Genomic DNA, 24,923 nt, shown 5'->3' with positions numbered 1-24,923 from the left:
AAACAAAATGTTAAAATATATACATTTATATATCTAGTTTTATTTAAAATATCTTAATACACAGTGTCACGATTCATATTTTCAACTTCCTTACGCTTTGCCTCGAATTCTATCGCCATCTGTCTTCTAGTTTTAGTTAGATTTCTGTGACCAGCACAGTCTAAATTTTCTATGTAACACTTGTTCCTACAGCATTGTCGACATAATTTATATTCACATTTAAAACCCTACAATTTAAAATAACTTATTAGATATCTCTCCAAAGTATTTCATTAGTTAAGTATTTTGCGCGCGCGCATCTATAAATACATTGTTATTTTTGGAAATTCCTTTTGGAAAAGAGTCGTCTGCAGGAATCGTCTCTATTCCCAAAAACGAAAACGCAATAATCTTAAAACAGACGATTCTAGCATTGCCTTAAAAAGATTTATAAAGAGCAAGATGATAAGAAAAATACTTAATATTTTGAAAGTATTTCAACTAACCAGAGGATTCGGACAAGTATGACATCGATCTGAACTTCTTTTAGGAATAGAATTTGCTCTGTTCGGTCTACGCGCTATCCGCTTAAGCTTTTTTGAACGTTTTCGCGATATTTCGTTTCCTTCCTCATCTCTGTATTTATGTTTCCGAGGTGCACTTTCCTGAGAATTTTTATCGTTATTTTCAAAGAGCATTTCTTCTTCAATCGTAACATAAGGGGGAAAAAACCAGTATATACGCAATTAATCATATCTGACCTGTAATTTTTGTGTATACTCTTGCGGTGGCTCTCGTACGTAAGGTTGACACAACCACGGTGGTAACTCTAAATTATAATCTAAAAATATCCAAAGATATATTTAATGTGGACGTAACGAATGCAAATCATATTCATCAAATTATTACCCGTCTTTTCCGTCTGCCATCTCAAACGTCCTTCATGATACGGTAGATAACGATCCCGCAAGGCATTCGTGACACTTTTGAAGGCTTCCATAGTAGAGTTGGTTGCCAGGCTTTCTCTTTCTTTTTGATTTTCTGCTAAACAAAGTCTACTCTCTATTTAAAAGCATGCCGTACGTTTGGGAACGTTTATGCTTTGCTATTTATAATTCGACATAATCGAAAAATCAATACATACACGTGATGGAAGAGTTTAAACAAGTGACCGCGGATATACGAAGCTGGTACTGGATATTGCTCTACAAGTTCCAGATACTCCAGAGCAGGTTCCCAACAAGCAGGATAATACGATTCAAATATATATGGATTATAAAGATTCCCTTCTGCTGACATCACACCCTGCACTTGAATTTCCTCTAGGCACCGCTGTAAATCTTGCATACATTGTATGTTGCCATTTGCGATTACAGGAATGTTCACGGCATCCCTGATTTAAACGGTTCAATCAATTTATATATAAAAAGAAGAGGCGCAAAATACAGAGTTTAACTGTAATCTCCGATTTATAATGAATTTGTATAACGAATGAATGAAAGTGAAGTGTAAAACAGATACAAATAATCACCTTACGGCTTTAATGTGCTTCCAAGATGCTAATCCAGTCAATGGACCTTTTTGCTCTCTCGTACGTCCGTGGACAGTGAGTAAGCTAGCACCTGCATCCTCTAGCATACAAGCATATTCTACGGTACGACTGATTTCTGAGAATACCCGTAATTTACAAGTGATAGGTATGCGTAATCCATTCTTTAATGTCGACACTGTACATATATACAAGAGAGATTTATTACATTATATTGTCATTAAAGTTTAAAGCTTTTCAAATATAAATAAGATGCATACATACCAATTTTCTTTAACAAATTCCAGTCATCTTGCAAAAAAGCTCCGTAATGTCCTCGCTTTGCAATTGCCTGAGGACAACCGATATTGATGTCGACTGCATCGCAGTATGGTTCAGCCCAACGTGCAGCTTCCAATAATATATCCGGATCATTGCCACAAAACTGGAAGTTACAAATTACTATTATACAAAAGTTAATGTTAGGTGTTCTTTTCTCTTTCGTTTTATTCTACAAAAATGAAAGATTATTTAAAATATCGTTGAAACGACGGTATGAGATTGAATTTCAATGTGTTCAATTTGCGAAGATTTAATAGATATTTTAAATAATCTTTCAATTTTTTCAAAAGTAAAGTATTTCAAATGCAGAATAAAATAAAGTGCAGAATAATATGCTTGAGATTTTGACGATCTCTAAATTAAATATATTCTTTACATTTATAAAAAATTTTATTCGTTTGTCAAATGTTCCTTTATAGTCCCGGAAAACTCTGTATGTTGAGGACTAATCTTAACAACTAATCTATAACATTGTGTGTCCGATGATTGTGGTAAGCAGACCTGTACAATCAGTGGACGATCTTCGCTGGTACTAGCGAGAGCCTCTCGCCTGTATTTGGGATCCCGACAGAACACGGAGGAGTGCAACATTGGCGTGTAACAAAGTTGAGCGCCGTGGCGCCTGCTGAGCAATCTCCATGCCAATTCGCTCGCGTCCACCATCGGTGCGACTATGTAACGCGGTGAACCCAAATCTTCCCAAAGATTAGTCCTCTTCGTCGAGGTGGCATCCTCTTTGTCAGGTGACTCCGTCTCGGACATTATCTGTACGTATGAAGACCGTATGAGCGATGCTACAATTTGCGACTATGCTCGTTAAGCTAAGTTAAATATTTAGTTTTTTTTGTCCTCAGAATATAAAGAAATCTGCCAAGAAATTGCAATAATGTCATTTTCAGCCATATGTATGTACAAACTGGTGTCGTATAACTTGGAACCATTACTATATCGTACAACTTGGTAGCATGCTCGTTGCCCGATCATTAAAGTGGTCAATTTCCATAAAAGTTAAACTTTTATCTTTACGCTAACTGTACTAGTCGATATTTTTTGCAAGCAATCTATTTCTTGTTAGTGCAAGATAAGCACATTTGTGTCAATATAATTGGTACACATTGTCAATTACAAAATGTCCTCTCGGATGCCTTCATCATATAAAATTAGAAAAAGCTTGAGCAAATTTTGGATCGATGTGTTCATATCCAACTTAAAAAAAATTTGTTTTATTCAAACGATATATATATCGTATATATCGGTCTGTTGACAAGGAGAAATCTAATTTTATTTCAAACACATATATTGTGTTGTGTCAAAGTTTGTTTGAAATTAAAATATTGTACATAGTTACAAGTTTCATCGGTAAAAGTAAAGTGTTAAACATTATTTAAATATCGAGATTGTATCCGAGAGGACTCTTCCCAATCTTCGATTTTGGGCTTTATATTCCTAAAAAGTAACATTGTCAGTGCAGCAATGCTGATAACGTTACTCGTGTAATGGTGGGAAGGCAAAGATAGAGCCCGGTCGCGACGGCGATCTCGGTGTAGCCGGTTTCGAAAACTCCGACTCCGGTATGGGCGACAGTTGAGCGGTCTGCGTTACGACGTGCGAGCCGACCTTGAAGCGCGGCCTCTTCTTAGAGAAACTCGCGCTTCGCCGTGCGCGAAGATGAGCTTGACTTCGTTTAGGTATCACGGAGGGCGGCATCTGTCCTAGGACGGAAATGTCAGCGGTATTCGAGGATACTTTTCTAATTTTGCGAATAGTGCGCGAAAAATCTAGGGCGGGTAGCCTCGCTGGCGGACGTGGACAATCCGGTGGCGTTGTCAGCTCTCCAGTCACTGCTTCGACAGTCCGATCCTGATCCTCGGTTAAGGCAAGTGCAATGTCCGGAGGACTGCCTGCCTGCGGGATTATCTTGTTGCCGTAATGACGAGCGATCGCCGACGACGACGAGGTTGTCAACCGTTGTCTCGAACCTTTCCTGAGGCGAGTCTGCAGAAAAGTCTGTATTCTTCTCATCGTTCCGCAGGAGCGTTTCGTGGGTTCGGCGCGATGCTCGCCGACGCGACGCTTTCGCCCGTTTCCGTCGTGCCTACTGCCATGGTCGGGATGGTTCATGATGGAGAAACAACAAGACACCGGCGAAGGCGTGGAGGACGATTTGGCATCCGGTGATTCACCGTGCAGGTTTCTCAATTCCATCGCGTCTGTCGTTTGCGAGGAGGAGACTTGAATGGAGGTTTCGGTGGTGCGCGAATCGTACGAGAAACAAAGACGAAAATTCCGACTATTTTTCATCGAGGGCAACGTCTTGGAGCAGGCATTTCCATTAATCGCTGTTGCCTCATCGCGAGCGACGTCGGGCGACCGCGTTTCCTCGTGCATCGAACAAACGTACACGTCCGTTGTTGCCATCGTCATTCTCGTTGTCTTGGTATTATTTTTAAGTAAAGGACCGTTCTCGCAGAAGCGAGAATAGAGGCAATCGCCTCGCGCACCAGGTCGCACCATCCTCGGATCGATGTCCTCCCCATCAGCTGCAGCGGCACAATAAGGCATGCCACACAGATGGCCAGCGGTAGATGTCGTTCTAGAGTTGGTAGCAGCACCCCCGATGTTTCTCTCTCGTTTATTGCGCACGTATTCGTACGTGGTGAGACCAAGGCAGGCGATGTAGCCGTGAAAGAAGCAGAGATGTATAAGCAGCACCGCGGCAATGGCCGAGAGGACGCCGATGACGGTGACGAGGACGAGCGAGCCGGTGCCGGGCACCGGCAACAACGGCGGCGGCGTCGCCGTGGCGTTGCTCATGCTCGTGTCGTTGGCATTGTTCCACGGTTCGTCGCGGTTGACGAGCAAGGGTGCGTTAACGAGCACCAGCTCGCCCAGGGCGAGCGCGGTGACCGCGAGTGCGACGACGAGCGTCGACGTCAGGCACACCAGAAACGCCGGATAATTACGGCCACCGATGCAATTGTTCAACCACTTGCAGTGGTGGTCGAAACGCGGCACGCACTTGTTGCAAATGGAGCAATGTTTGGTGCGTCGTTCACGCGTCGTTATATTACAAAGGTGGCATCGGCCATTCTCGATGACGTGTCGATGCTTTGCTCGGTCGAACTCCGGTACGACCGCGCGAGCTGGTCGAGCGCGGACCTCCGGATCGGCCGGGTCCAGCAGCAACACCGTCAAATGGGTCAAAACGTGCAGCAGGAACAAGGCGGCGAACAGTAGCGAGAGGATGAAGCGTAGATCGGGTAATAACAGCGGCGTCGTCAGCAACACGATGAAAGTACCGACGAACACGACGATTAACAGCACCCAACCGACAATCTGCTGAGGATGCAGCGGCAGCTGCAGGCCATGAACGCGCCGGAATCTTCTGTGCTCCAGTGGCACGTGCTGCGTGTCCCGCGAAGAGCACCATCGGACGACGATCGTCGCACGCTTTCCGTTTAGCATTCCCGATCTCGCTCTTGCTTTTTATTGCTGTCTTTTTTTTTCGAATATATGTTTATATATTATTTCTCAATATTTAATGTCATATATAGCTGCTCGTCCTCCCGTTTTCTCCCGCGCGTCTTCCCTTCTTCTCCTCCCATTTTATAACTTGGTATTATGTTTTTCTTTTCAATATTCATTATTCAGCGTATTATAATTTTTCCTATTAAATATTATTTCATTAACAGCGAATATATTTGAAGAAAGATTATCATTTTAGTCAAAACTCGTTAAAAATTAAGATTAATATGCCAAAATCTTATTTAGTATTATAAATTTAGTGTATAGAATAAATAGTTCTTCCTATCCACTGTCATATGTTCCTTCATTAAAAACGGTAATTTGAGTCGATTCTTCTAATATGTTGACTCTTGTTCCGCTTTTCCTTTCTCTCTCTCTCTCTCTCTCTCTCTCTCTCTCTCTCTTTCCTCCTTTTGCTTCATTTCTTTACTTTGTAAAAACATATTAAAAATATAATAGTCTTTCATCACCACCTCTTCACTCACCGATTCTTCTTGACGTGAAAAGTGACAGTTCACTCTCTTCCTTCTGTATTTTGTACAAATTCCCAGTTTATTCTTTCACCGCGCTCGCGACCTTGACAAAATAACAATAATCCTCAATCATTTTTAACACATGTAAAGTTTTTTCAAGTCTTTTCGCTTTAGAAAATTAATACCATGAACGGTGCTATAGATTTCCGCGCGTTCCACAATGTACTTGTTCATCTAACGATGTGACCACATCCAAGTTTTTCCTTTTCTCGCAGTTCTCGCGTTCCATATCGCGCGACGTGACCTCGGTGGCGGACGATCTCGAACTGTCTCGAACGGATCGTTCCTCATTATGCTCATCTTACGAATCGCAAGGAACTAGCCGCGGCGAAGCGAAACTTGGGACAAATACTCCAACACGTTCACGACTGGCCATGACTCGCGAGCACAACGCTGCCTGCAGACCGTACAACTGGTTACTGGGAGAGTCCTAGGCCCGCGACGCCTAGCCTAGGCAAATCGATAAATCGCGGTTGCCGCGGAGACCGCGGTACAGGTAACTTTTGCTTTGAGAATTACTCTTTAACCTCGTGCCTCTCGTGCACGCATGCGACGAAACTGGACGAAACTATGCGCGAGCACGCGCACATTTCGTCACGGTCGCGCGAAATTCGCACAAGATTTTCGCGGGCAACAATTAACGTTATGTATATAATAACTCGATGATCAAATCGAAACGTTTACCAATTTTCTGTATAATTTTGATACGATACGAAATTTTATGTTGCGTTCATTAGACATTGATCGTCTCGATCGACAATCCTGCAATTAATCTCTAGCTACAATTATCGCTAGCTATATATAATTATTGTCAAACAAATGCAATTGTCAGAAATTACAATTATCACAAATATTTTATACGAAATTTCAATAAAATGCCTCTACATATACGCATAATCCTAGCTGAATGCGATTAAATTTAGACGAAATTTAATGCGTATATACACAACGTAAATAAAACGAAACACTAACCTCACTTTATGTAATTCGATCTTTTCAAGTGGCAGATAGAACGCACCTGAACGCACCCACGTGGTTCCACAGGGGGTCTACTAACATCCCTCCTCGAGTCTTGAACTTAAAATCGATTGGTTTTAAATATCGGTTGACATTGTATTACACTACACGCACCGATCACGTCATTCAAATGCCTGCGTCAAGTAAAGGTTAAAGTCCGTATATCAAACTACGCGGAGATTGCAGCAGGAGATTGAGGATTACCAACTGAAGAATGCTGAACAACACTTGGAATTTTATCAAATTGGACAGGCTTCGTAATCGATTTCATTGGTCGAGTGATCAATTCGATTTGTAGTTTCCGAGTTGACTGTGATTGGCGGATATTGCGGGTGCAAGTGGTGGTGTGTGTGTGGTGAATCGCATTCTTGCGAGTGTGAGCCAAAACATTTCGTCGCGAACATGGGGACGCGGACGGGGACTCGACTCGACTCGCGAAACCTCGAACCTCGAGATATCTCGATTCTCGTCTCGTCTCGTCTCGTCACTCTCGTATATTATATAGGTAATACAAGTCGTCACTCTGTCTCTGCTGCGTGTATTTGCGATTACATATGTAGCGTGTAGTGACTCGTATATCGTATTACAATCTGGCGGCGAGCTTTCATCAGCTTTGCGCGTTTTAAATAATTTTAAAAAGTTAAGTAAACACTCGAGATTTATCGGAGATCAGATTATCAGTTGGTTGGAGGTAAGCTTTCTCGAAACGCGCTTTGCGATTCTCACGATTTTCTACGTGCCCCCAATGTGTACCCCGCGCGAGAGCGCTTATGTCACACTCGAATTTTCGTCCAGCTTCGCCTTCGGAGTGACAAACACAGCAGTTGACAGACTGCGAACGCGTGTCCTCCTTAATTCATTTGGAATCTTCCGATGTGAATTTGACCTACCTAGGATGGCGGGAGTATTCGACATTGAGCTGCACGACGGGGATGCCGCGAATCAGGACGAGTCGGATGACGACGTGATCGAGACTAGAGAAGTAGCGAGTCGAGATTGCTGATCTGTGATAAGATATGAGCTTGTGGCAGAGTAACATTTTTTTTAATTTGGTCTCTTCGTTTTTTAGGAGGAATACAATCACGCTGCAACTGTAAGCGCTATATTAGAGTAAGCATTTTGGTTGCCCTTGAATAAGCCCTTCTAGAGTAATTTCCTCTTTCTGCTGTTGATCGTTAAAAAATATCCTTTTAGATCCGAGAACTTGGAGAGGGTTCAGTTATCTGAGCAAAATGTGAATCCTGGTCAAGAGAAGGCTGGCCCGCAAGATTTCGAATTGTGCAAGATTTTAGGAGAGGGTGGCTACGGAAAGGTCTTCCAAGTTAGAAAAGTCACTGGGAAGGATAAAGGTAGCATTTTTGCTATGAAAGTACTACGCAAAGCGTCCATTATACGAAATCAGAAAGATACCGCGCATACCAAGGCCGAGAGGAACATTCTGGAGGCTGTAAAACATCCATTTATCGTAAATCTCATGTATGCGTTCCAAACTGGTGGTAAATTATATCTGATCTTGGAATATCTGTGCGGCGGAGAGCTTTTCACGTATCTCGATCGAGAAGGTATCTTCTTAGAGGACACAGCTTGCTTTTATCTGTCGGAAATTATACTGGCGCTGCAGCATCTTCACAATCAGGGAATTATATATAGAGACTTGAAGCCGGAGAATATCTTGTTGGATGCCGAGGGTCATGTCAAGTTAACCGATTTCGGCCTTTGCAAAGAGCACATACAAGAGGGTACAGTGACGCATACGTTCTGTGGTACGATAGAATACATGGCTCCGGAGATTCTAACTAGGAGCGGTCACGGTAAAGCTGTAGATTGGTGGAGTTTAGGCGCTTTGATGTTCGATATGCTTACAGGAATGCCGCCGTTCACCGGTGACGACAGAAAAAAAACGATCGAAAAGATCTTACGCGGAAAGCTCAGTCTTCCACAGTATCTAACGCCGGATGCCCGGGATCTAATTCGAAAACTCTTAAAGAGGCAGGTTGTTCAGAGATTGGGCTCCGGTCCAGAGGACGCCGAGCAAATTAAAAACCACAATTTCTTCAAGCACATAAATTGGCAGGACGTAATCGCTCGGAAGTTGGATCCACCGTTCAAGCCATCCCTGAAGAGTGCCGACGATACGTCGCAATTCGACGAGCAGTTCACGGCGACCGTGCCGGTCGATTCACCGGTCGAGAGTACCCTCAGTGAATCTGCGAACATGATATTTCAGGGTTTTACATACGTGGCGCCGAGCGTCCTGGAGGAGATGTACGCGCAGCCAAGAGTTGTCAATGCTAGAAGCCCGCGTAGGGGACTGTTGAACAACACGGGTTTTGGCGCGGCGGCGGCGGCGGCGGCGGGGGGTCTACACGGTTTCTCTTCGCCCAGAACGATGGATGTTCATTTGCGTCCGTCGTTAGATCTCCAACAACAACACAGGCAACATATGATGGGACCCAACAGCGTAGAGGACACCGAAATGGTCGATCTTGGCCAATTACCAAACCGTTTATAGTGCCACGACCCACTGCGTGCAAACTATTAGCTTTTTAATGCAAACTAGGGAACGAAAGGAACATAGCCCATAAACAGCTGTTTGTTCGCCGCTTTTTCGTTTCTTTTCGCAACATTCGTGTGCGGCGACAAACACAGTTATATTTAGCAAATTCAATATTATATGTATATATATATATATATATATATACATATATATAACAAAAAGTAAGCACACAGCGAGTTTGGTCGGCCTCCTTGATATCGAGATATTGCCTGCGCCTGTATGCAACTTTTCTTAGACCTCTGGCGATTTCAAAAGTCGGCCCCAAACCTAGGGTAACTTTGTCTGCAATACGAGGGAGCGAATAGTGTATGTCTTTTCGCTATGTAAATACATGCGGATAATTGAAAGCAAGTACATTCTTAATGAAACATTTATGAGCAGAATGCAGTTCAAATTTAAAGATTATATCACAATTGTAATACAGATATCGCAATCATATCGCTGATTGTAACGTAATTAACTAGCATTAGACTGTTTCTAACAGTACACACGTATAAAGTGACGAATGCTTTTGAGAGAATGCTACAGAGAAAAAAATGTTTTCCTTTTCTTTTTCTCCTTTCAAAATGATTGTGCAATCAAATCTCTTTTGTTTTCTATATCGTGTTTTCCTGTAAAATTATATTTTCCTACAATTTTTCCGGTAATAATTTCTTTTTTTTTTGTTTCTATTGCTTTGAAAGTTTGCGATTAGTTTATTTCAAATAAAAACACTATGCATTTCAAATGAACATATGCTACGGATTAATATAATTTTCTAAACTCTTGGAGAATTTCTTTTTCATTTTCCATGCAATAGATATCCAAATGTAATATGTAAGAGAGACACTCTATTTTAACGCCGATTCTTTTAAGAACATTCCAGTACGCTGGATGTATGACGATGATTTGCACTTGTATGTAAGATAGTATTCATCGGAAATTAAATGTATAAATAAAAGTGAGTAGATTTGCTATTGTCTTGTTCTGTTAACAATACTAAAGACATAATTGAGATTCTGTTGAATATACATATAGTTTATTTAACTACATTTATATGTAAAAATATCTGCCCTTATCAAATTGGAAAGGAAAACGGAAATTACTCCATTATATTATATTTTTAATTATTTAATACATGTGTATATATGGGTGTGTATCATATATATGATACACACCCATATATACACATGTATAAAAGAATAAAGTCGTCCTAATGATTCTTTAGCGCAATTGTACGTTGCATTTTAAGGAATAGCATTTTTCTGATAGAATTAATTACAATTGCTATTTAGTATTTAAAAAATGCGTAATATTTCATATAACGAATGTATTCTCTTTTTAACTACTTTACATACATATATATGTGTATACGTGCATATGTATGTATATATACACATGTACATATAGTATAAACGTATATGTGCGTGCGTGTGTAATCTTGTTGCGTTTATAAAATATATAATCAAATAATGGATTAATGTACATATAGCTGCCAATCCAATTATTTCTCCAAGTATTGTATTGTATCACATGAAAGTGTAATCAATTTACAAGAGGAATAATCACACAGATTTCAAAGTGCCCAAGTGTTCAAAGCCATCTAACGTGGCTAGTATTACATATACAATATACATTCGTACATTATATATAAAAATATATATTCAAGAACGGATTGTTACTAGTCGTGTTAGAAACAAAATAGAGTGAGAAAACTTATCTAATACATGCCGTACAGAAAAGTAAGAAAAATCTAATAATGTGTACGTGTAACACATATATATACACACACACACACACACAAACACACAAATTATACGTACATTGCCAATGGTCCCATGTATCATTTTTGCGAAAGACATATATATACATTGCATTACACACACATACAATATCGCGCGCGCGATAATATAATACCAATAATATATTAACTTTATTGATTTGTAATAAAGTGCATGCTATTATAAAACTTATATATAATTAATGTTTATATTACAAATTGTTATTAGAAATATTTCATTGTCATTGAATAAATTACAGTAATTCAAGTATTCTATTAATATGCACATACCATTGATACACATTGTTCCATATACATATCTATCCGTGATAATTTTTATGTCTTGAAAAGGTACAATATAAAATTAAATTGCAAAATGCATTCTTAAACAATGTTTATTATTATTATTATTATTATTAGATTCATAAATGATAAATATATCCACATTTTACGAATATTGTTTAAGTGCTTATTAATAATGCTTTTTCTGTATTTTATTGTGTCTGGAATTGTCTCTCTCTTTATCTTCGTATTTAACTTTTCTTTTCCTATTGTAACGATCCTTATCTTTATCATGTTTAGCATTGCCATTTATCTCCTTATACTTGTGTTTCCTTTTATGCTTGTAAATATGCTTCTCTTTCGAGTGGACTTTTTTCCTTTTCTTTCTGTCCTTCTTGGAATGGAAATTTTTCGAGTCAATGTTGCTGCTGCTGCTACTATCGCTATTGCTATCACTATCACTATTACTACTACTACTACTACTATTACTACTACTAGTACTACTGCTACTGCTGCTATTAATATTACTGCTAGTACTGCTACACTTTCTATTGTTGCTCTTTTTCTTTTTCAATTTTCTTTTATCTTTTTTACGATTTTTCTTCTCTAGTAACTGTAATTTCCTGTAATTATAAAAATAAATTTTCCTGCTTATAATCGTAATTCTCAGATATCCATTGTCATATATAATAGAAGAATATCATGTAATTATACCATGATAGTATTATATAATTGTATTAACTTACAGTAACAATCTTTTTTTTTCTTTCTTTGACAGAGATTTTAGAAACGACAGCTCTGACTGCTCCTCATCTTCAGATACCATAAGATGTTCGTGTTCTGGAACTCGTAAATGTTGTTGTGCATCCAATGCAGATCTGTATGCAGATATAAAAAGTCAATAGCCTAAAGTTTATCTATACAAATAATCCGTTTATTTTTAGTTAACATTATTTAACAAAATTTATTTAAATATTACATAAAGTACACACATACATACATACATACGCGCGCGCGCGCGCGTGTAAACATGTTTATAGAAATGAAAATAACATATAATTACAGTAAGAAGATACTTACTTTTTCAGAGCCAAACCATCTTCTCGCATCTGCTGTACTAGCGTCATAGCATCTGGAGCAGATGGTGTCTGCGAATTATTATTTGCCATTACGACGCTCATTGCTTGACTGTACAAGGGGCACTCCTTATCTGTAATATGAAATATTCTGTCATTAACATTTATCTTCCATTATTATATTTGCATCTTATTGGATAAAGCTTTGAGCTTAACCTGTATTTATGTGTCCCCATTTGTGACATTTGATACACCGTACATTCCTCACTTGTATGCCAAAGGGTTGATCTCGAATTTCGCTATCTCCCTTGCAGTAACTTTCTCTTGGAGCATTATACTTGCGCTGCCATTCAAACTTATATTCAGGCTCGTTGTCTTCCTTCTCCCGTTCTTTCTTTGCACCAGGAGGTGGTTCATACATAAAATTGACACTAAGTTTATCCTTGCTCTCTTTGCTAAGCAGCGCTCTGAAAGAAAAACTTTACGTTAGGAAAACAAAACTGCTCTCGTTAGAGAATATTTTTAAATTACGTACTTGTTATTATGAAGATCCTGTTCTTTTTCGTACTGCACTCGCAGTTCCTCCTGCTTTTTCTTGTAAGCCTCCGCTTGCTGCTCCGCCATCCATACCTGGAATGTACAACAACATATACATTTAGCACATGCAATTTTCTCGTGAATTAAAAAGGTTAAAAATAGAGAGAATTAAAAATATTCCATTATCAGAAAGGGAGGTTAGATCACATATCGTATCCGTACTCGCTTCAAATTGTCTCGTGACGCCGGATGAAAAAACTTTTTGCACATGTAATTATTAAATCCCTTTCCCATTTTTACAAATTTCTTCTCACGCAATTTCAGACAGCAATTTTATATAAAAATAGCCACAATACGCAATATTCAAGACACAATGCAAAATATGACGATATATATCATGCACACTGATACTGGTTAACTCTGAAGAAATCGTCTGAAAGTAGTCTCTGAAGAGTAGTCTCTGTTTAACCGCGCGATGTAACCGATCATCGGTCATCGCTGCAGTTCACCACTACTATCATCGCGGCTGTTACGAATACATATATTTTTCTTACGCGGTTGCGAGCGCTCATCACACTTCATTTTAAAAGGTAATTGCAACATGGCCATTGCAACCAATCGGATTCGTTACCTCGTTTTTTGGCCAAGTAACGGCAAAGTTCGAAACGCGAAAAATTCATTTTTCTGAGATCAACATAAAATTTTAGATGTTGGCGCTTTAAACGCAAACAATTTAAGAATATGCTGAAATATATATTCATCTCGGATCGACGACAAAATTTAATAGCTACACAACACGCATATACTCATATGCATATATACGTATATATTGCAACACCATCGAGGAGATACTATTAAAGATCGACAATCTTGTGGAAGTTGGCGTGGCTGTTAAAATTTAAGCAATTATCCTATAATATGACATTAATTTTATGATTTATTATTAGACCAATGTTTTTTTTAACATGTACATATATACATATATTTACAGCTTGCTAATAGTTAATCAAATAGTTGATTAAATTTTCATTAGGGTTTCTCTAGGGTTTCAGCAAGAGAGAGAGAGAGAGAGTGTGTGTGTGTGTGTGTGCGCGTGCTTACTGCGCCTCTATAATTAGAATTTCTAGTTTCTACTATAACCTAACATTTGTGAAACACAGAATCACTTTGCAAACGAATTAGAGTATTACAAAAATGGTTGGATGTGCATTTTATTTACTTGTTAATACCTTTAACATATTACATAATTTTTTAATTACATAATTGTTTAAATTTAAAAGTAACACGAATATAGGTTCAACTATAGGCGGGAATTGCTGAGAAATGGCGGACCAATCAAAAGTAGCCGTTTCATGACCATTCTTATTAGAGGGTCTCCACTCTACTTACAAGTTACATCCATGGAAAAGTTTGTCAGGTCAAGTTAGAGAGAAGTCTGTTGCCTCTGTCGGCAATCCTCTCTCCTCCCTCTCTGATGATATCGTATGGCGCACTGCACTTTGCACACTGCATGCTCTGCAGTGTGATGTGTTGAACGTATAGTGTGTATGTATGTACGATGAAAGATTTTAATTTGTTTGAAACAATTTTCGTGATGCTATGCTTGGGCGACGTATAAACGTATAAGATGTATGTATGTATGTACATGCACCAATATAGTGATAGTGAAATTTCTTCTAATATTTTTTGTCAAGTTTTTTCTCTATAATAAATAAAGAAGAATGGTTATTACTACGTAATGTAAACTTGACACAAATGGTACATACAACGCTTGTAATTGTATTGCAGCAGTACTCTTTATGCAGATGACATGTTAAAACTTATTCAAACCTGACGTTTTCTGTACATTCTTACATAACGATAACAATATTGGATGTGAAGAAACAAAAAGCGCTTATTTGTGAATGATCTATTCTTGATAATCTAAAGGTATATCTCATGCCACTACGGCTTTATTTTATAATTGTTTTATTATTATAATTTAACTTGATTGCATGTGGTTGTGTCGTTATTTAGTTGACAGAAAATTGTGTATAGATTGGATTGGAGTATACGTTGCTAATAAAAATCATGAAAATCAATGAGAAGAATATGGTAGCATTTGCCACTTCTGCAACGCCGGTAGACCGTGAGGGCTGGCTGAATAAACGTGGAGAGATAAATCGCGGATATCAGAGGCGATGGTTCGTTCTCAAAGGAAATATATTATTCTATTTTGATCGTCGCGGTGACAAAGAGCCGGTAGGCATGATTGTACTGGAAGGCTGTACGATTGAACTGGCGGAGGATGAAGAACAGTTTGGCTTCAAGATAGTTTTTCACGGACCAAACAATAGAAGTTATGTTTTAGCGGCAGAGTCTCAGGTAAATGGACGTTTTTAATACTATATTTATGTTTGTGCGCGCTTTCCTTGTTTAGTAAATGCGTTTAACGAGAGATGATGATTTGACGGTATCTAGGAATCCATGGAACAATGGATGAAAGCCTTGGCATGTGCCAGTTATGATTATATGAAACTTATGGTGACAGAATTACAACGTCAGTTGGATTCTGTGGAGGAAGAAACAGCATCCACACCGATTCAACAATCCCCTAAGGCTCCACCAAGACAGCGACATAATCCATTCAATAGACCAGATTCCCATCATCGTTCTCAGAGCGTCAGATCGGCGCCTGGCAGGACAGAAAATGTACCTAGGACTAGAATAACTTTTCGTGAGCTTCACACGGCATACGGCAGGCGAATTTTAGCAGATCTGAATGCATGGAGACACACAAAGAAAAATGCAGAGACACCTCTAATAACTCTATAATTTTGTACATATTTTATAGATAGTTGAACAAAGTACGCTTTAATATTGTAACAAATATTGTATTAAATCCACGAGAATTGCTGGCTCAAAAAATTAGCTACATGTTTCAGATAAAAAGTATTCGATAGAGAGTCACTTGCGTTATGTTGAGTATGCATGTATATACTGTGTATGTATGTATGTATGTATGAGTGTGTACATGTATGTGTGGATGTGTAAAGATGTAAATTTATTTACAGATAAAGATTTTTTTATATAACACTTAAAAATTATTGGTACAATTTAATTAGATGACAAACTCAAACGTGAGTTTGCAACGTAGTGTTTATATAATGTCAATATCACAACAAATAAATTACTATAGTTACAGTAAATCCTCAGAGGTATATAAATTACTTAAATTTAAACACACTTTTTTTTCTTGCATCCCCAGGAAGATGTCTGGTACCTAACAAAAGACGAGCCTTGTCCTCTTCCTGCGGTGTAGATTCCTCGGGTGGTCCTCTCGGTTTTATTTGCAATTTTTGTTTAATGGCTTGGCTCAATATTACACGCCTAGAATCGCTCTTCATGGCCAGAAGTAAATCGAGCCATGTCCATGTCACATTATGGTATTCCAAAGTCGGTATGACCAATGCAAAGTCACGTACATCCTCAAGATTTTTTTCTTTGTTTCCCTACAAAAAAAAATAGTGTTGGATTTAAAAAAATAATGCACAAATGAAAGCAACAGACATAAATTAAATTAAATTTAATTCCACTTGATCAAATAAACTGTGTTACCTTGTACGATACTCGTACAGGTACTTCAGGTATTTTTATATATATGAACAATTTATTCTTGTCTGCTCTTTCCTTCATTTTCTCCACATCGTCTCTTCTCTCGATAGCTACGTAAAAGGACGATTCACGTTGTGGCGCTGGTGCTTCCTCTATGCCTTCCGGATCTCTTTCAGGGAAACAAAATTTAAGCATGGTATTGAAAAATTTCTTCGTCAGACCTGGAAAGAAGAAGACGTGACAGATGGAATAATAAGATGATGCGTGACAAAAGTGAGGCCGTATTTGCCGTATTCAACACACAACATAAATTATACATTTGTTTTACCTATCGTAAGAGGCACTACATTGATCTCAAAGTGTTCCTTCACGGAAATCCCTGCTACTGGCGCCTTTTCCCTGCAGAAGACTCGAAGAGCTCTTTGCCGGTCTACAGGCATATTGCTCTGCAGCTCCGTGGGTACAAGTACTTCTGTGTAAATCTGATTCGGTAGTAAATTCGTCATCCGGACATATCCCAGCTCCAGCAAGTGTTCCACCGAGTCATCGGTCTTGCTAGTTTTCGTATAAAGAAAATTTGTTAGAATGAGATCGGCGATACCCAACTGACCGTCCGCGTCCGTCAGTCTCCATTGTGCGTGTTTAAAGCAAATCTCAGCCACCCTGGCCACTGCGGCCGGCTTGTCCTTGAGCGTAGTCGACGCAGCCGCTGGCGCGGTGGTTTCTTTGTAACAACTCAACATAACGTCCAATTCTTCGGCCTTGGCGCCAAGTTGTTCCTTACATTCGAATACGCTCGCCTCCAAACGTTCCATCTCTGTCAGCAATTCCGGACTGGACTCGTCGGCCAACGCTTTCTGCACCAAATATGTCTCGCGTTCCAACCGTCTCAATTTTGCCACCAAGCCGCGTACCGTGTTTTGTAATTGCTGTATCGGCCTTTTTTGGTCCTCAATGGAATGCAGTTGCAACTGGAATCTCATCCTTTGCAACCTCTCCGAGGCCTCTTTCCGCCTCGGCTCCACGTATAGCAACAAATTGTTGACTATGTCCAGGATCATCGCATATTGCAACGAATTGGTGCACACATCTAGATCGTGATGCATCAAGGTGAACGCGTCGGCCGCGGTTAGATCCTTCCTCTCCCATGGGCTGACCTCTTCTCCGGGCGGAGCCGGCACTTGATCCACCGAGCCCACGTCCAAGGTCTGACCGTAACCAACGTAGAAGAATTCACACTTGCATCGGGACACTATGCGTTGCAATTGATGCTGAGGGCCACCGCCGCCTCCCACCGTCTGACTGACCACACCGCCGACGCTCTGACCAGATCCCACGAGAGCTGGGACGTCCGGCAGACCGGCTATGATAGTAGAATCTTTCTCCTAAAACGCGACACAGCAATGTATAATGTAGTAAACTATACTAGTAGCTCGCGCTCTCTGCGCATGCATAATTCACACGTTCACACGTTCTAACAAACGTACTTGAATGTTATCCAATGTTAGCCACATGATATTATCATCGATGTTATCGTCAATGTTTGCGCTCACAGTAGCGTAGTATTGCATGCATTCTAACGAGCCGACCCAAGTCGTTTTCGGAACGAGAGATCGCTCCTTCCAAACTGGATGATGAACTCTTTGTAGTATTTCCGCTTTCGCCGCCGACAGAATCACGTAGCCACGGGTCTCAATGCCCTTCAATAGCACTTGGCTGTTTACCAGAGCGACTAAAAGAAGATTTCGCGTTTACTATAACTGTCTCTCGTCATTAAATTTTTTCGTAATTTTATCCTACTTTTTACTCTAAAATAGAAACGTCGTCGTTATATTTATACTTACTTAGCCAGTTCTTGTGCAAGACGTCGTCCTGATGACATGCCGCTAGCCCGCGCAGTTGCTGCCCCCTAGTTTGCACCGATAGATCGTCGCTGAAAGCCACAGGTTTGTTCGTGGCCTCTGCTATCAGTCTCTGCAACATTCCTGCCGCCTCACCTTGCTGCGGCTTCACGACGGCGGAGGACGACGGCGTTACGACCTGTGTGGAGGTGCCTTGCTGATCGACCACGGTCGGTCTGACGGCGGCGGCAGCAGCAGCAGCAGCGGCAGCAGCAGCGGCAGCAGCAGCAGCAGCAGCAGCAGCAGTAGCAGCAGTAGCAGCAGCACGGTTCTTGTGCGGATTAAGCGTCGAGCTGTTGTCCCGGTGAAAACCCTTGAGCGCCGCGGTCGACAGATTCTTTTTCAGTTGCTGAGTCTTGATGAAAGAATCGAAGAGAGCGAAGGCAACGTCACGATTGGTCTTGGTCCAAGCGCCGCGCAGATCGTGCACGACCAATCGATGAATCGGCGTGTCGCCACTCACCCCGGCAACCATCGCTTCCCTGCCATAGCTGACGCGCGCCACGCTCAAGCAGTAACACTTCTCGACCGGCTGGCGCAGTGACGCGCTCTCCACTTCGTCTTCCTGCAGGGCGCTTTTCAGCCAGATCTCTGCGTCGCTCAGCTCGCAGTTCATGTACACGATAGACCATTCTGCCCGCGGTCGATGAATCAGCCCGTCGTCAATCGGATGTAACGCGAGATTGTGCTCCGAGCTGCAGGCGACTCGGCCGCCGGTCACTTCGAAGCCTCGTTGCATGGCGAACGACATCCAGTAGTTGACGTGGAAACGATGGAAGGCTAAGGTCAGCCGGACTTTCCTGTAGTGTCTGCTGAGCTGTTTCTTCCTCGGTCGAATGTTCTTGAACAACGGCCCCTTTCGCGTCGGTCTCGTCGCGCCTGATAAAATTAATTTGAGATTCTCGAACCATCTCAACGTGCTGCCGTAGAGCAGTGCCGTTGGCGCACTGGCCAATGTAGGCGAGCCGGTCGGTTTGGTCTCCAATGACAGGCTGACGTTTAGGTTCTGAGAGCGAAACGCCCTGAACGAATCGTGCTCCTGATTGCTAGAGTACTCGGGCAATCGATCCGGGGCGCAGGGTATAGCGGCGTGATGATCACGCGGATCGCCCAGGCATACCCATGCCAGTTTAACGCTCAATCTGACGTTAGGCAAATGTAGTAGTCGGCAATCGTCGTATTTACTGGCCGTACGCACGTACACGTCGAGATCACCCTTAATAATGATCTTTCCTTGCGTCCAGTCGAGCTCCAGTCCGGTCCACGTCAGCTCCATCTCTTCCGTAGTGTTGTATGGATCCAGAGAGCCGTGCAGCAGAACCGTCAGTTGTTTCACGCAGAGCGTCAGTCTACCGTGAAGAGCCAGTCGCATTTTATCCCAGAACGGCAACGGCGGGCTCGGATCCCTCGACGGATGAAGGATCTTCTCGAAGCTGAGATTACACTGCGCTATCACCGGCTCCCAGCATGGACCGAACGCGTACCTGAATGTGTCAATGTCCCAATTGAGATCGTGATAATACTTGAGAGATGTCATTCCTCTCTCCACTACTATATCTTCCCATGGCGCGCCGATTTCAATTCTGACGGTCCTCTTCGCCCTCGGTGGCGCCAAGGCTTCCGCTCCGGCTAATCTGCCCCACACATTCAGATTCTCTACCAAAAGCAGCGGCTGCGGGAAATCGCGAAGTTGCAGCTTCCACTCGGCGCATTTCAAGCTAATACCGCGAACCCACACGGTGTTGAATTCCAGACCATCCTCGGGCCAAGGTGTTTCCGAATCCATCTCTCGGAGTGCTCTCACTGCCTTTTCCGTACCGTTTATCGACGGATCAGCCAGGGCTAATATCTCCAAGTCCAACATGGTCCAGGCGAACAATCGAGTCCTCGCGGGGCCCGCCCGTTGCATCTGCTTCCATCTCTGCACATAGATCTCCGCGTTTTTCTTATTTAAGCTCGCGTATAATTCTTCGACCTTTCCTTGCGGTAGCAATAGATGCGCGCGACAAAGTTCCTGTACTTTGGCATCCAACATCGCCTGACGTTTCAAGCTCTCCTTGTACTCGTCCTCCAACAACTCGTAATTGTCGCGCAGACGTACCTCAAACGGATCATCGCTGAGCTCAAACGTCCACTCTTTGATTTTGATCATCAAATCGCAGGGCAGGGACTCTTGCCTAGATATGCTCGACGAATGGATCTCCTTCAGCCACTTTCTGATGCTGAGCAATTCATTTTGTATCGCGTTTGTAAACTGATGCTCATACGGAAAACTAATTTTAATGGAATCGATGCTCAGCGCCCAGCACTCGTTCCAATCCAATACGAAACCATCGTTACTTTGTCTCTCTGCTCGCACTTCCGCATTATCGGCTATTCTAATTAATTCGAAACCCTCGATCATAATTACATCAGCCATATCTAGGGTAACTCGAACATAGGTGAGTCTCCACTCGCCCTGTGACCAACGCAACTGATCGGATGTCAATATTAAGAAATGTTTAGTAGAAATATCTATAGAGACGGTGATCCCGCCTGTGGCTAGTAAATCCAAAACGCGTTTCTTTCTTTGCACTTCTGGAAATAAAGTAAATGTCATTGCACCCCACGAATTAACAATTATCGTATTGTACTTGTAAAACTAATAAACTTGACACCGCGACTCTAATTCAACGATAATAATTCACGGCTTTATTACCTTCGATACGAGTCATACTCATTTCTTTTCTGAGGATAGATCTAAAATCTTCAGACTCCACCCAGAATTGTAACAAGCGAAGATGTAAATTAGGACTCCATGCCAGATTAGTACCGTCCAGACTAATGTTTACGGCGTCAGAATTAATCGCAGCTTTGCATTTTCGTATTGCCAAAAAGGGATGTGTTAAAGCTTGCGCGTGTTGGCACATAATTGGCTCGTTTTTGTGAAGAGTTATTGCACTCATACCTTCCGCTACGCCTACGAATCGCTTTGCGTTTTGCTCCACACTCGCTACGTCCAAGCGCATCATTATAGATACTAAAAATAAATAAAAATTAAAAAATTAAAAAAATTAAAAATATAAAAAAAAAACAAATGCGCACAACGTAAACAAAAAATTTTCGGTATAATTAATAACGTGGCATACCATTAAATACTTACGCTCGTTTTCTGCAATGAAGAATAGATTGCAGTTTGTTACTTTAAGATTCAATTGAATAGAATTGTGTGACATCGTATTCCTCTTTTTCTCCATTGGTTGTCGATACTTTTTGTAGCACCTACAATTATTTTTGCAATTATTTCACCCGCCCTCTGTGTGCGCGCGCGCGCGCGCGCGTGTGTCCATTTTATAGTATTAATAATAAATCGCGTAAATGTCTTTATTGCATTACTTGTAAGCTTGCTCGAGAAATTTCGCAAACTCTAAACTCCATTCAGTTACGAGAGCATCAACAGCAATTCCTATAGCATTGCTACGAGTTGTCGCTAACAATACCCCAATGGAAAGTGGGCTGCCCCATTGATGAGAGGTTTCAGAGATGCTATTATTGGCGCCATTCAATGCACAATATAAAGATTCGACGACCAATTCTGTATTTAAGTTCTTGGTTTTGTCTATGATACAAAAAAAAACATCGCAGAAATTAACGAATTTAGTTTACGAATTAATTAGGTAAAATAAAATAAAATAAAAAGCGCAACTCACGCACAATACACACCTGTAAATGAGTTCAAGGCAAATTTCATATGTGCGACACCACAAGATGCTTCTTGCACATCTGGTAATTTTATGTTCAATGAAGAATCATACAACTCGGTATTTAATGTTATTTCAAGGCTCGGTAATCTATCTTTCAACGATATGTTGCCAACAGGTTTTGAAATATTATTTTCATTATTGTATAGCAATAATTCCCAATCCTTATGATCATACATCATTGAAAGATTATTCAATTGTACGTCAACGCACAAAATATTCTCCTCCATCTGTACAAAATTGAACAGTGAAATAAGAGTGTGATTAAAAATTATTCATTCTCTCGTGTTTTTACGCACACAAATGTATTGTCAACTCTTACCTTTGTATCGATCGACAACGAATGTAGAGTTAAAATAGGAAGTTTTCCGCGGATGCACAAACCGTCTAGGCCTACAGTAAAATTTAATCGCGTCCTGTTAGCTTGGAACTTTGCATGGACTTGAAGACTTCTCAAGGTACCCTCCAAACCTACCATATTACTGTCCTCTCTACCAGCTATTATCAACGAATTGCCGATTTTCAATGTAAAATCCTGCAGCAAGTATTAGCAGAGGTAGCGCGAGTAATTATAGTAATATATGTATAAATTAATAGTATTATTTTATTATTGTTTATCTATAATCAGAAGATACCTACTTTCGGCAAAATAGGTGCTATTCTAGTCATTAAGTTATTGGAGGAGTTGTTATGCACATTGCTGCATGTACAAGCTGTAGTACTTGGCGAACTTCTATCTCTCAAGAACTGAATGAGACCTGCGCCGCCAGATCCTTCAGTTTGTGTCACTCCGATACATAATGTCTATAAATTAGATCCCACTTGTGATTCCTTTCGAAAATGGTCGATAATGGTCAGACTATAGATTTTTTAAAAATCTATTTACTACCGCAAAGTATATAGATTTCATTTAAAATTATAATAATAATGGCTATCAAAAGTGACTAATTTTTCCCTTTATATCGATTTTCAAGTATTAACGCAACAAATTTTTAATGCTATACCTCAACCGAGAGTTCTCCTTTAGCTTTAAACGTGGCTTCTACTGTTCCAGCAAATGTTATTTGAGAGAGACATGCATCGGAAGCATGTCGTAGTAATTTCATAGTTCCACCAACAATAGAGGCGGATGCTAATAACGTACGTGCACCATGTACAATACTGCCATCCAAGCTTAGGCTTTCTGCATTCCCATTAGCCAACCAACCATTGCCGAGAGCCAGTAGACTAATGTTTTCTACATGTACAGCTGTAAACTAAAACAAATCATCAATAAACATGCAGTTTGTCTAATGAATTTTATATAATAGTTTTATAATACATAGAAAAATGTGACATCTTGAAACTTTAGCGTTAGCGCTGCACACATACCTGGACGCATTTTATTATAATCGGAGGTATTTTCTTGTTTCTAAAATCTAATAGTTGATTGGACTGCTTTATCTTACACGTCGGACTAACGGGAATATCTTTATTTATTCTGACGTCCCTCATAACGACAGCCAAGAGTTTTGCTACGTCACTACTAAGTAAACTGCTGCGTATGCTTATCTCTTCAATTTGCTAAAATTAAACATTGTTTTATAATACACAACATAATTAAACATTCAATGACAATTACTTGAAAAGCTTACCAATGTAAAGCCATTTTTAGTTACATTGACATCACGGAAGATAAAATAAGGTACAGATATATGGCCTACTCGTAAGTGAATTTTATAACGACGTTTCACTATCCATGCCAACAGCCTTGGTACAACTCTGTTGGATAGAGATAATTGTGATATACACTACTGTCATTTCACTACTAAGTTGACATTATGTTTAAATAAATTTCCGAGCACTTACCGAGTAAAAAAACAATAAAGGATTAAAGAGACTATGCAGAATGCAAATAACCCTGTCATACTTTTAATATATGATTGAAAACGAATTATTTCCTAACTAAAAATACATTCAACTTTCCAAACAATATTGCTGCAGGCGTGATTGAATTTCGTGCTTACATACCATTATTTTTACAGTATTTAATATTTATTAATTAAAAAAGAAAGAATTGGACAAAGGTTTTCATTCAAGAAATGACATGAGTATTTGCATTTGGGCATCATGGCGTTTGGCGGTGACACATTTTACAGACTACTAGACACTATTATATGTAGTAATAAGTCCTATCGGTAAGATAGAGCAACTCTAGATCAGCTGTCGATAACGTAATAATTTTCTTGCAGTGGGTAATGTAATGGAGATCTATACTATATCTATAGTATCACCGCACCATCATCGACGATCTATATTTAAAAAAAAAAAATACGCATATATTTATAAAATTACGGGTTGTAACTATATTCTATAGTATATATACATACAAAGGCAAATTTTCATATAATCCTGTCAAGTGGGCCCGGGAGTAATTGAGGAACGATGACATTACCAATCATTTAATTTGGTTATACTCATTGGGCAGGCTCAAAATTTGCCTTTGGCCGGCCGTCTTTAAGATTGTCCAAGAGCACCTCTCGGTACTCTTGGGCAATCTTAAGTTTCGCCAAT

The 24,923-nt window shown here is 40.4% G+C and overlaps 5 protein-coding genes across 19 annotated transcripts; 2 read left to right on the top strand and 3 right to left on the bottom strand.

Annotated features, from left to right (window-relative positions):
* Window positions 1–20: 20 nt before the first annotated feature.
* On the bottom strand, window positions 21–7,275 carry LOC105455236 (tRNA-dihydrouridine(16/17) synthase [NAD(P)(+)]-like). 8 transcript variants are annotated; one of them, XM_011698415.1, is made up of 11 exons: window positions 6,880–7,145; window positions 6,033–6,304; window positions 5,860–5,950; window positions 2,351–2,614; window positions 1,793–1,952; window positions 1,511–1,706; window positions 1,124–1,372; window positions 889–1,034; window positions 741–820; window positions 486–644; window positions 21–227 (listed from the first exon to the last, which is right to left on the bottom strand). In XM_011698415.1, the coding sequence occupies exons 4-11, from the start codon at window positions 2,609–2,611 to the stop codon at window positions 54–56; spliced, it is 1,425 nt and encodes a 474-aa protein (XP_011696717.1). In that variant the 5' UTR covers window positions 2,612–2,614; window positions 5,860–5,950; window positions 6,033–6,304; window positions 6,880–7,145; the 3' UTR covers window positions 21–53. The 8 variants fall into 8 exon arrangements, with proteins under 8 accessions (XP_011696717.1, XP_011696719.1, XP_011696718.1 ...); XM_011698417.1 differs by lacking the exons at window positions 5,860–5,950; window positions 6,033–6,304 and having other exon boundaries at window positions 6,926–7,145; XM_011698416.1 differs by lacking the exons at window positions 5,860–5,950; window positions 6,033–6,304 and having other exon boundaries at window positions 6,880–7,144.
* Window positions 7,276–7,401: 126 nt separating this feature from the next.
* On the top strand, window positions 7,402–10,435 carry LOC105455231 (ribosomal protein S6 kinase beta-1-like). Its single transcript, XM_011698395.1, has 4 exons — window positions 7,402–7,615; window positions 7,720–7,906; window positions 7,994–8,034; window positions 8,119–10,435. The coding sequence occupies exons 2-4, from the start codon at window positions 7,820–7,822 to the stop codon at window positions 9,434–9,436; spliced, it is 1,446 nt and encodes a 481-aa protein (XP_011696697.1). The 5' UTR covers window positions 7,402–7,615; window positions 7,720–7,819; the 3' UTR covers window positions 9,437–10,435.
* Window positions 10,436–10,964: 529 nt separating this feature from the next.
* LOC105455232 (corepressor interacting with RBPJ 1) lies at window positions 10,965–13,877 on the bottom strand. 2 transcript variants are annotated; one of them, XM_011698397.1, is made up of 6 exons: window positions 13,767–13,877; window positions 13,134–13,228; window positions 12,815–13,065; window positions 12,603–12,732; window positions 12,269–12,400; window positions 10,965–12,145 (listed from the first exon to the last, which is right to left on the bottom strand). In XM_011698397.1, the coding sequence occupies exons 2-6, from the start codon at window positions 13,220–13,222 to the stop codon at window positions 11,713–11,715; spliced, it is 1,035 nt and encodes a 344-aa protein (XP_011696699.1). In that variant the 5' UTR covers window positions 13,223–13,228; window positions 13,767–13,877; the 3' UTR covers window positions 10,965–11,712. The 2 variants fall into 2 exon arrangements, with proteins under 2 accessions (XP_011696699.1, XP_011696698.1); XM_011698396.1 differs by lacking the exon at window positions 13,767–13,877 and adding an exon at window positions 13,358–13,695.
* Window positions 13,878–14,576: 699 nt separating this feature from the next.
* On the top strand, window positions 14,577–16,323 carry LOC105455233 (sesquipedalian-1-like). 6 transcript variants are annotated; one of them, XM_011698401.1, is made up of 4 exons: window positions 14,577–14,764; window positions 14,927–15,064; window positions 15,152–15,499; window positions 15,596–16,323. In XM_011698401.1, the coding sequence occupies exons 3-4, from the start codon at window positions 15,206–15,208 to the stop codon at window positions 15,947–15,949; spliced, it is 648 nt and encodes a 215-aa protein (XP_011696703.1). In that variant the 5' UTR covers window positions 14,577–14,764; window positions 14,927–15,064; window positions 15,152–15,205; the 3' UTR covers window positions 15,950–16,323. The 6 variants fall into 6 exon arrangements, with proteins under 6 accessions (XP_011696703.1, XP_011696702.1, XP_011696706.1 ...); XM_011698400.1 differs by having other exon boundaries at window positions 14,924–15,064; XM_011698404.1 differs by having other exon boundaries at window positions 14,577–14,768.
* On the bottom strand, window positions 15,993–24,513 carry LOC105455234 (UPF0378 protein KIAA0100). Of its 2 annotated transcripts, none has more exons than XM_011698405.1 (15): window positions 24,219–24,513; window positions 24,005–24,131; window positions 23,742–23,933; window positions 23,375–23,626; window positions 23,010–23,174; window positions 22,693–22,905; window positions 22,333–22,600; window positions 22,006–22,228; window positions 21,773–21,891; window positions 21,329–21,649; window positions 18,574–21,207; window positions 18,217–18,461; window positions 17,058–18,114; window positions 16,733–16,950; window positions 15,993–16,626 (listed from the first exon to the last, which is right to left on the bottom strand). In XM_011698405.1, exons 1-15 carry the CDS (start codon window positions 24,275–24,277, stop codon window positions 16,342–16,344), a joined length of 6,378 nt encoding a protein of 2,125 aa, XP_011696707.1. In that variant the 5' UTR covers window positions 24,278–24,513; the 3' UTR covers window positions 15,993–16,341. The 2 variants fall into 2 exon arrangements, with proteins under 2 accessions (XP_011696707.1, XP_011696708.1); XM_011698406.1 differs by having other exon boundaries at window positions 18,574–21,204.
* Window positions 24,514–24,923: the final 410 nt, after the last annotated feature.

The sequence above is a fragment of the Wasmannia auropunctata genome, unplaced genomic scaffold, assembly GCF_000956235.1.
Source record: "Wasmannia auropunctata unplaced genomic scaffold, wasmannia.A_1.0 LD335903.1, whole genome shotgun sequence".
Classification (NCBI taxonomy): domain Eukaryota; kingdom Metazoa; phylum Arthropoda; class Insecta; order Hymenoptera; family Formicidae; genus Wasmannia; species Wasmannia auropunctata.
Note: the sequence above shows the minus strand (reverse complement) of the source record. Positions and strands in the feature narration are given on the sequence as shown.